The 11,653-nt window shown below is 44.3% G+C and overlaps 1 protein-coding gene across 1 annotated transcript; it reads right to left on the bottom strand.

Annotated features, from left to right (window-relative positions):
• Positions 1-1,146: 1,146 nt before the first annotated feature.
• Positions 1,147-2,001, bottom strand: LOC112846062 (uncharacterized; the record flags this gene model as incomplete). Its single annotated transcript, XM_025905316.1, has 1 exon — positions 1,147-2,001. A coding segment is annotated over exon 1 (855 nt), but the record flags the coding sequence as incomplete, so codon positions are not given.
• Between the last annotated feature and the right edge of the window lie 9,652 nt (positions 2,002-11,653).

Here is an 11,653-nt window from a genome sequence, read left to right as displayed (position 1 = left end):
GTACTTCGGATTTGAGGCTTTAGTTTTCACAGGAGCTACAGTATCCAGAGTCGTACGTAGAGAGGAGGTAAAATTATTAACAAGATAATCGACCTCTGTTGGAGTAGCGTTCAGATAGCTGCTCTGCTCTATGTTGGTACAGGGCATTGAAGATGATAACAGTGGGTGGATTATATTCTTAAACTTAGTTACAGCACTTTCAGAAAGACATCTACTTTGATAAAGTCTACTCTCCACTGCTGTGTAATCAATTATTGTAAATGTAAATGTTATCAGGAAATGATCAGACAGCAGAGGGTTTTCAGGAAACACTGTTAAATGTCCAGTTTCTATGCCATATGTTAAAACAAGATCTAGAGTGTGATTAAAGTGGTGGGTGGGTTCTTTTACATTTTGAGAGAAGCCAATTGAGTCTAATAACAGATTAAATGCGATGTTGAGGCTGTCATTTTTAGCATCTACATGGATGTTAAAATCACCCACAATAATTATTTTATCTGAGCTGAGCACTAAATCAGATAAAAAGTCTGAGAAATCAGAGAGAAACTCTGTGTAAGGCCCAGGTGGACGATAGATGATAACAAGTAAGACTGGTTTCTGAGTTTTACAGCTGGGGTGGACGAGGCTAAGCATCAGGCTTTCAAATGAATTAAAAGTCTGTCTTGGTCTTTCGTTAATTAATAGACTGGTGTGAAAAATTGCTGCCACACCGCCCCCTCGGCCTGTGCTTCGGGATTTCTGGTAGTTAGAATGACTCGGGGGTGTTGATTCATTTAAACTAACATACTCATCCTGCTGCAACCAGGTTTCTGTAAGGCAGAGTAAATCGATTTGTTGATCAATTATTAAGTCATGTACTAACAGAGACTTGGAGGAGAGAGACCTAATATTTAATAATCCACATTTCACTGTTTTACTCTTTGGTTCAGATGTGGATACTGTATTGTTCTTTCTTTGTGATTTTTTATGTTTAAGTTGTTTATTGCTGGTTTTTAGTTTGTTTTTTGTCTTTTTGGGAGCTGACACAGTCTCAATGGAGATGGGTTTTTGGGGGGGTAGCAGGAGGAGAGAAGCTGCAGAGAGGCGTGTAAGACTGGAACTCTGCTTCCTGGTCCCAACTCTGGATAGTCATATTTTGGGGGGTTTAATAAATTGATCCATATTTCTAGAAATGAGAGCTGCTCCATCCAAAGTGGGATGGATGCCGTCTCTCCTAACAAGACCAGGTTTCCTCCAGAAGGTTTGCCAATTATCTATGAAGCCCACATCGTTTCTGGGACACCACTCAGACAGCCAGCAATTTAAGGAGAACATGCGGCTAAACATGTCACTCCTGGTCTGATTGGGGAGGGGACCAGAGAAAACTACAGAGTCCGACATTGTTTTGGCAAAGTTACACACCGATTCAATATTGATTTTAGTGACCTCCGATTGGCGTAACCGGGTGTCATTACTGCCGACGTGAATTATGATCTTACTGTATTTACGTTTACCCTTAGCCAGCAGTTTTAAATTTCCTTCAATGTCGCCTGCTCTGGCCCCTGGAAGACAATTGACTATGGTTGCCGGTGTCTCTAGCTTCACATGTCTGAGAACAGAATCACCAATTACCAGAGTCTGACCCCCGGCGGGTGTGTCGCCGAGTGGGGAAAAACGGTTAGACACATGAACAGGTTGGTGGTGTACCTGGGGCTTCAGTTTAAGACTATGCTTCCTCCTCACCGTCACCCAGCCGCCCTCTTTCCCCAGCTGCTTGGGGTCTGCCGGGGAACAGCTAGCGGGGCCTACGCTATCTTCGGCTGCACCAGCTACAGGGGCCTGGCTAGCTACGGGTGAATGAAGGGTGCGAAGCCGAGTCTCCAATTCAGTAATCCTGGCCTCCAGAGCTGCAAATATGCTACATTTGTTACAGGTATCATTACTGCTAAAGGAGGCCGAGGAGTAACTAAACATCTGACACAATGAGCAGGAAAGTGCAGGAGGGACAGGTGAAGTAGCCATGGTGCTAACGAGTCGGCTACGAGCTAAGCTAAGCTAGCGAAACAGTAAAGAGACAGTGAGTGAATACTTTGGCTACAAATTAGGTAGTGAGTACACAGAAAGGGTGATTCAGATGAAGCACGTTAAGATTATACTATGAAGAAGGGATGTATCAAAAGATTTAAATTAAATTGCTAAGCAGAAAAGCTACTCAGAAACACCACTGTGTTTGAGCAGGAACAGGAAGTGATACTCTACCACAAAGCGAGCGAACACCAAGTGACAGCGCCACCAAGAGTCAGGAGGTACCGTAACAAGGTACCGTCGTTGAATTTATAATCTTAAATGTTTGTATGCAGACAGCATGGTGAAAGAAAAGGCCCCACGTAGAGTAACTCTGTGCCAAAATAAGACAGGAAGTTACATGTTTTTGAAGTTACATGCTTTGCAGGAAGTGAAACCAAAACCAGAGTCTGAGTGAAAGCTAGTCTGAGGAGCAGTTTCGATGATGCTATCATTTTTTATACTTTTATATCTTTTGATTAAGCTTTCAGTAGAGGTTCTTGATTAAAACATTTACTCAACATATTACATATATAGTTCCAGTTAGGTTATTACATGTAAGGATGAGCCTCTGTTCTGGTGAAAGGTCAGAAGTGCAAAGGGCGAGATGAGAGAGCATTTAAGGACGAGACACACATACACACACATAGTTTCAGTTGTGTACGTGCTGGCCTTCTGTCTAGTGGAAAGGTTACAAGGTCTAGCTGGGGAGCTGAGAGGTGAAACAAAGGGCAGCCGAAGCTGACACACACATACACCCACATACATACACACATATTAGATAGACTCATTTGAGTAGGTAAGAGTTTAATCATGTTTTGCTTGTGACTGCAAAATTGTGCCTGCATGAGTGACAGTTTGTGCAGAACGTGTGCCTGATGTTCCAGACAGATAAGCGAGCGTCCGGGGACAACAGGAAGACACCTGGCTTCGACGCGAAGACGATGTTCTTTTTAAACTATGTCAAAGTTAACTGAACGTTTGTGGTTTTGGATTGACGTATGCTGTACTGTATCTGCCTGGCAACAGAAGGGGGGCTGTACTATTTCACCCCTATAAAGTCTTTGTTCTGATTATTGTAAGACAGTTCAACACTGAATCTGCACAGTGTTGGACTCCACATGTGTATTCATTAAAATGTCGTCTAATAGCACCCGGCAGGATCAATGGTCATTATTTTTGGTCTTCCTCCTCAATTTCTGAACCCTTAACATTTGGGGGCATCGTCCGGTGAGAGGGGAATTTTGGAGGTGTAGACGGAGAGATCCGGGGTCCGTGGTGATTAGACGGGCAGATACGAGTCAGTGGTCAGAAGTGAGAGACAAGCCGGCTTATCCAAAGGTAAGGCACATACCTGTTGAATTTTCCAAAGTGTGCCAGATTGGACATTACAAAATTAAAGTCTACTCACTGAAAATTACTGGTGAATGTCTGTTTTGATTTTGATGGTAATCTCATGAGCATGCTGGTTGAAGTAATGATAAGTTATAAGTAAAAGTACTGGGTTCAAGTCCCAAAGAAAAGGAAAAGAGTTAAAGTGAGTTCGAGTCTCACGTAGAAAGTAGGGAAATTGGTCATTTTTGTGGGTTCAAGTCCCGTTGGTCATTGGGTCTATCTTGTGATGGTCATTTTGTGGGTTCAAGTCCCCTATGTCCACAAGGGTAGACCTGCCTCAATCCTAATCCTGTTTTGGGGGTAGATTGTTGTTTCAAATTATTCTAATTAAGGTTAGGACGAGGAGTTTGGGACCCCTAAGAACTGTTTCTCGGAGGCAACGCTCCCTGCTGGATAAAGATATTTATCCTTCACCTACCCTGAAGAGTAGGGATAGTACGGTCGACAGCCGGGGAGAACTTGGGAACCTCCAAAATTGCTAGGGGTGAAATTGTTTCAAATTATTCTAAATTTGTCTAGAACGACAGCGGCGTCTGTTAAGAAGCGCACTTTTCTCCTTGGTAACGCTTGCGCCTGGGCAGGACGCTGACCCTTGACCTATCGGCGAATAGGGATAGTACGGTCGACAGCCGGGAAGAACTTGGGAACCTTCAAAATTGCTAGGGGTTCGAGTCCCCTATCTGCGCTTTTTTGGCTACCTGTAAATTAAGTTAGGGCTAGAAATCTGGACGGAACAGTTCGAGTCTGGTCTGGTGAATTGGTCGCAAAAAAGTCTGGGACTTTATCGGTTGGACCGTTATGTTAAATTTATCGAAATTTGGTAGGAGCTAAGAGGCCTAAAATCTGTGCAGTTGTAATTATAAGACGTCTCTGTAATATAAAATAAGAAATCTTTGCGTGAAAGGAGTCTCTGTGTCAGCAGTGCACTGGCTGTTGATTTTTATTTTTAGACGGTGTGTGTTTATGCAAATGAGGCAGCTGCTGTGGAGCGCATGAGATGATTGTTGCTTTCGGTTTCGGGTTATCTAGTTTGATAACTATTGTTTGTAGATGTTTTTAAATCCCTGTGACTGAGATGCTGGTTTTACTTATTAGAATTGTATAAATACAGTTTGAATATATTAGTGTGGATGTATAGTAATTGACTGAATTTTGATAGATGTATATATTTTGAGCCATAAATGCTGGTGTGTTTTATTTTTTTAGTTATGTGTGTGTGGTGTGAGCAGCTGTGAGAATGATTAGAGGTTTCAGTTTTTTTTTTCCTTACTTGCTCTTTCTGATTATGAAAAGCATGGCTAAACTACTTGTATGAAAGCGTATTTTGAGTGGTTTTAACCGTGTGAATGCTGTCAGTATTTGATTTGAGTGACTCTGCGTGATTTGTCTGAGTGAGTGAAAAGGTGGAAGTTTGAGAGAAAAGGCAGTGTGTGTGAGACGATTCATGGTGTCTGAAAGAGGTTAGAACATTTAAAAGTGTGTATGAAATAAGGGTGGATTGTTTTTAGATCAAGATTTAGTAGAATTAAAGAGGGTTTTTAGACTATAAATACAAAGAAAGACAGAGTCTGCAGAAACAGGAAATGTGTGCCTGTGATGTGTCGGTGACAGGAAACCGTGTGTGTGTGTCTGGGACAGGAAATGCATGCCCATAAAAGGGAAACTCACTGTGACAAGTGTGCACCCAGGGAAGAGAGAGAGACGAGTTATACTTTAGGTACATGAAGCAAATGAAGCTTTTAAGAAAAGAAATGAAAATGATATTAATTGTATGCTTTAGTGTGCCAATACAGGTGGACTTCGCCCAACATGGAACTTTGAGTAACCGGCAAAAAAGGATAGATTAACATTGGGAAAATAAGCCAATCTTTGGCTGAAATTTTACAGCTTCACCTGTCATTTTGTCCCGAAACTGAGAAGAAGTTCAAAGGACAGTCAATCTCCTGATGAAGACCGACAGAACATCGTGGACTCGAATACAGCAGGCAAACGACAGTGCCCCTGATCCATTAACACTGATGACGACTGACGACCAGCAGAAGCACGTAAGAAAAGCAAAAATGTGCTGTGAATTACAGGCTGGGCAGTTGAACAGTGGGATAAAGAATTGTGGAAGAGCACTGGACATTGAGTGTCATATTTGCCATGCTTGGAGTAATCTTGGAAGAGAAGACTGAAAAGAAGAATGGAGAAGAAAAAGAGAAGGAACAAACTGTGTTTGCTGGAGATTTGAAGGCCACACAGGACACTGTGAAGGAAAAGGACCAGTGTCAGGTGAAGCCGCACGAGTTTGACTGAGAGAATACAGGGTAGAATTGGATTGAAAATTGAAGCCGGAACTCATGATTGTTTAGTGATGTCCACCATATCACGTTTAAAAGAGGTAAACCCGAATAGAAAACACACATACACAAATTGTTAGATGTGAGATTATTTTTGAAACGAATCAGAAGTGAGATAGTTTGAATCTAAAGCTCAGTGAAAAGATGCATAAATTAAATATGAATACATAAAAATGCAATGAAGAGCACAATATAGGATGCAATGAAGATGCAGCTTACACTTAATTAAGATGATCACATGGCATGCAACGAAGAAAGCAGCTTACACTCAATTAACATGAAATGCAACGAGGAAAACGCTTATAGTCATATTCATGACATAAACATGACATAATTGGTATTTGTGACAGGAAAGAGAGAGAAGTGGGTCGTTTAAGCACTCGTGATAATAATGAAAATGTCTTAGTTTTGTTATTTTCAGGGGCAAGCAGACCTGGATCAATTTTCCACTCCAGCAGTCGGAGGAAATTATAGGTTAACATCAATGGATATGTTAAGGCAAGTTTCTGGTTGAATTGTTCACAGCATGATGTGTCCAGGAACCTGAAAAGTAAGCCCTAACACCTGGCTGAAGACCAGGAGTGCTTTTATTTAAGGTTGGGAAATCAAAAAGTTGGGTTAGTAATTCGGGGGAGGAGAAAACTGACTGTTTAACTGGAAAATTGGGAAGGTGTCTGAGAGACTGCGAAGCCATAGATGCAAAAATAACACACACAAACAGAGAATGCATTAACCTTACAAAGACGAGCTCATGAAGATTAATGCATAGAGACTGATTAAACCTGGCTAAGAACACAAGCATACGCAATGACGATCAGCTTGCTAATTGGTTTTTTTTTTGGTTTTTTTTGCCTGTCCCGTTTGGTTCTTTTGCCATCAGAATTATTGTCTAAAGGCAAAGAAAGATGCCCAACGGATTTACTTTACCAAATGGACCATCCCAGCCTTGCCGTAATGGTCCATTTGATTCACCTTTTATTGTTTATTTTATTTTCACTTGCTGAATACGGGACAGACTTGACTGGTGGAAAGAAAGGGGAGAAAGAAAGAGGGAAAGAAAAAAAAAAACCTGAGAAGAGGGACGGGGGAAAAAGGGCAAAAAACAAAAACCAACAGAATAAGCAGACAAAAAATACATATATTGATCACCTGGATCACCTGTTGGGAAAGAAAAAAGAAAGCAAGCAGAAGAAAACGAGAGTAATAAACAAGATCACAATGATCTATGGGAATATGACAGTAAATACTAAATATTAAACATTATTGTGCAGCACGTGAGATCGACAGCGCACAGTGTGCTTTGAGGTAGGAGCCAAAAAGGGTGTAGTTTGTGTGTGTGATCACCCGTGTGTGCACCTGTGAGCATGAACGCGCTTGTTTTTAAAAGGTTCCTTCATGTAATGATCTGCTAGAGGGTGTGGGGGACCACTGCCCCGTCCTCAAGGGCATGAAGCAGGTATGGAGGAGATCAAAACTCCAGACATCCAGAGGCCCCCAGAACACAAGAGACCAAGGAAGACCAACAGAGGGGCAGCCGCGCCACTATCCCAGAAAGAGCTGAGGAGAGTCCCAGATGAGGGGTCACTCAGCAGCCGCGGAGCAGAAGCCAGGGGGGGTTGCAGTGACGTGCCCGTGAGCTCCGCCGGCAGCCAGCTGTGCCTGAGTGACCGAGCCCCGGGCCGAGAGGCCGAGGGCACCCCATCCCCGAAGTGGCCCGAGCAAGCCCCAGGCTACATGCCCCGATAAGCAGCCGCCAAGGAGTGAGCCGGTGGGTACCTGGGCGCCCACCCCCGGACACAAAGAACCACCAATGCACCAATGTCTGAGGGCGTCTGCCACCGGCAGGGGAAGTAGTAGGGGGAGATGGGCCTCCAAACCTTGGAGGGCCTGAGATGTCCCCAGAGAGGTGGCGTCTGATACCCAACCTGACATATAGACACAGACAAACAGGCACACACAGATACAAACATCTATTCCCACCCTCATGCTCTCATATACAATTACTCAACACTCACCCAACATGGAGACAGACATAGAGAGACACTGTACACACAATCACACTCCCCAAGCGTACTCTAAGCCCCAGGTCTAGGTACCCTTGCTGCGCCCAGACCCAGGTGGTGTTACCCTTTTCCCTGCGGTGGGGAGAAGCAGACCGCCCCGACTCCGCAGCAGCAGGGAGGCCCCACATTCCAGACCCCAGTTGGACGGCCAACTCCTCCTCCTAGCCCCCCCGCTCCAGCAGGCCGCAGAGAACGGGGGTGTGGGGAAGACTCCAAACCTCCCTCCACCCGCTCATATGTAGTGTTGATGTATGTGTGTTCTAAGGTGCATTTAAAACCCAGGAGGGCATGGAGCTACCTGCCAGAGCAGCAGGTAAGCGCATAGCCCCTCCTGCTAGCCCTCAATGTCTACGTGTATTTAAAATTGAGAGGTGGGCAACGACGCTAGGGGTGAGGTGTACACCCTGATGGTAATTTGGAGTCTGTGTAGTGTGCCCACCCCCAAGATCCTATATGTATGTGTAATGAGAGTGTGAGTAATGTGAATGTCTAAGTTGTGGGATAAAATTGAGGCAGAGGCAGCCAGAAGGGGACAGAGGGGGGGGATGTCTCCTCTGCACCCTGGTGACACACCCCTACCCCAAGGCCCTGCATGTGTGAGTGATTGTGGTGGAGCGGGAAGAGGGAGGCAGCTGGAGATGGGGAGGGAAGGAAGGGAGGGCAAGTGACCCCTCCCTGGGGCCAGCTCCCCCGCTGACCCCAGTAGGCACCCCCATACTCTGCAACCCGCCAGGGAAAGGGGGGCCCAGGCCCATCCGGACCGGGGCCCGGTGCAGCAGCGCCACCCGGCCCCACAGAGCCCGGGACAGTCCACCTGACCCCACCACAGAGAAAACTGCACCCACCCCATCATCCACTCATCTTCCAGACTACACAAGACAATAGACGCTGTTACGGGTTCGAAATTGAGGACGAGAGTAAAACAATGATAGTCCAGAAGAGGTCGTTCAAACAATTGATTTTAATGCACGCAGCGTGGAGAGGTGCAAACTGCAAAACAGTTGTACATCTCTGCCCAAAATACACTCTAGATTGCTTTTATAACATCAGGGTATTGTAACGCCCCTTCTTGTGTTTACAAGCACATAATTTGCATGTACAGAACATTCATGTATTTTAAGAATTAAATGCAAACACAGAGGTTCCTCTTTCTGGCATCCTTTTCCGAATATGGTGATGATCTAAGGCCTTTGAGGTCACCATGGACTGGACATCCTTCTGTCACCTGTAACTAGGCAAACTCAAATACCACAAGAAGCTGAATACATTCAGGCCTTTGCTCAGCTACTATTTTACTGTAACAATATACTCAGCATATGAGTTTTGATATATATATATTTAACTCAATCCTTTTAAAGTAGTTATAACTGCACCTGTAATAAACATGTTAATATTTGATTATGATAACCCCTTGTTAAGAGATTTTCAAATGTTTCAAGTATTATTCCCACTTCTATTCATATGTTATTGAAAGTTTATCTTTAATTTTAGTGTTAATAGTTGTTTACCCATTTATTCTTTCCATTTAATCGTATTTTATGATTTTACTGTTTCGCTGAAGTGAAGCTTAAATGAAAGACAAAAGCATAGTGTTCTCAGATATGATTCACCCAGTATATTTCCTCTGCACCTGGCTCTCTACGAGCCGTTTCACTCCCAGGAAGGGGAGAGCAGGACGTTCTTATCTATACACTCCCAAATACAAAGAGGGGCCCATTCTTCAGAATCACACACACACACACACTCTGAGATCATAAACTTCACACACACACACACATACTCTGAAACGCTATAAATAAAGAACTGCCACAAATGCTGGTTGTGAGCCTGAGACAGCAGCGCTCACCCAGCGTGCGCACGTTGTTACCATCTAAACTGTTTTGAGTGTCTTTATTTCGCCTGAAGAATGTCTTGTTTAAATATTTACTCCTTACATTTATTTGGTCCTTCGAGCCGGATCTTGGACATTGAATTTTAACTAATTTTGTGCTCCAACAGAGTGACCTCGTCGTCTCCTGGAATCGTGAACCCGCGCTGAAAGTCTGTCCGGACAGCCTGTTTCCAGTGAAACAGTAAAGACCAACTACGTGAATTCGCCGTTGGCCAGCGTTTTTAGTAAGAGGTCCACGATCCCAGGGAGCGAGGAGGATTCTCTCTGACCGGCATTTTCATCCGAACCAGGTGAATATAAACACTCAAGAACACATTGCGGCTAAAATCGGTTTTTAGGTTGACACGGTTCTTAAGAAAAGACTCGTCCTTAGGGACTGGAAGTCGGGAAAAGACTCGTCCTTTAAGGACTGGAAGTCAGGAAAAGACTCGTCCTTTAAGGACTGGAAGTCGGGTATTAAGACTCGCCTGTAAGACGGAACTGGCAGTCCCCTGGGAGACTCGTTCCGCAATTAAAAGGCTGGAAGTCAGGGATCTCACTCTAAGAGTGAATGGTAAATAAAGAACGTGTCAGCTGAAATAGGATTATAGTACCGCGTGTGAAGTTTATGTGTTGTTGAAGAGTGAGTGACCTTTTGAATAGAAACAACAGGTTTCTGCACCACTCTTACTGTTTCCTGTGTTGACCGATGTACTGGTGAGAAGGGGTCAAAGGTTGCGCTTCAACGCATAAAATTAAGGCCGCCCTGGGTCTAGACCAGGGTAGAAGGCTGCCTTAATAACCTCCCCCGACTCTAATATCAGCGAAGGTCACACAGAGTGTATGTTGGCAGTATTAATAAATAAAAGCAAAACAAGGTGTTTCCAAACATAATAAATCAAAATAAAATTATAAGCAATTTACAATAAACATTATTGATAACTCTAAGCCCAAAAAATGGGAAATAAACCCGCAAAGCCTGAATTGACTGCAGATGAATTATGGTTAGAGAAGAAATGCCCCGGTGCAGGACAAATAAGCGCAAACAGATGGAGAAATCCTAAAGAAACTAACTGTACCGCTTGGGAGGGAAAATGTAGTCCCGGCCCAATTCAACAATTGAATAAACGCTTAAAAGAAGAAATAGAAAAAAGCAGCGGTAAAAAGAAAGGCCTGCGCCTGTCTGAATACGTAGGATTCTTCGTGCCATGGCAGGAGGAAAGTAAACAGCGTGAAGAAAAGAGAAATAAAAAGCAAAGCAAACAAAGTGAAAAACAGCCAACTCAAGTTACAAACCCACCTCCCTATCAAACCCCCCCCTCTGCTCCAAGCCCCTCAGACACAGAGCAGCACCCTCCGAACCATTTAAAAAATCCCTTCCTGAAGCCACAGGACCCTTATGCCTCAGCTAGACAGCAATTAAACCTTATGGCTCAAGGCCCGTCACATAAACAGCAAGAAGATTTAGGGAGAGATCCGACTAGGAGGGATATGTGGGGCCGACCTGACCCCCGCCTTGGCCCCCAGGCCCAATAGGGCAATTTCCGTTAATCCAGCTGCCAAACCCAAATTACGGGCGACCCACTGGGGCCCCAGCAGGAGAGGGCGGACAAGTTCCTGTAGATATGAACCCACTAATATTTACTTACCGTCCATGGTCTCAGGAGGATAGGAAAAATGTGTTAAAAGACGTGCCACCTTTAAATGAGGGACATCAGCAGTGGCGAGATGCTATAGAATTAATCCGCACTAACTGGCACTTAAACGGCAGCGAAATGTTACAAGTTTTACAGGATCTTTTAGGCCTAAAACTAGCTCGAGTGCGCGGAAATTATACAGGTCAAGACCAAGACGGCCATATACTCCTCGCTGGGGACCAAAATCTCGACCAGACATTACATGACCTGTACGAGAGAGTAAGAGTGACATTGGCCCCCAGG

Source organism: Oreochromis niloticus, linkage group LG3 (genome assembly GCF_001858045.2).
Source record: "Oreochromis niloticus isolate F11D_XX linkage group LG3, O_niloticus_UMD_NMBU, whole genome shotgun sequence".
NCBI classification, from domain to species: domain Eukaryota; kingdom Metazoa; phylum Chordata; class Actinopteri; order Cichliformes; family Cichlidae; genus Oreochromis; species Oreochromis niloticus.
The sequence above is the reverse complement of the archived record's forward strand: the minus strand, read 5'-3'. Positions and strand labels throughout refer to the sequence as shown.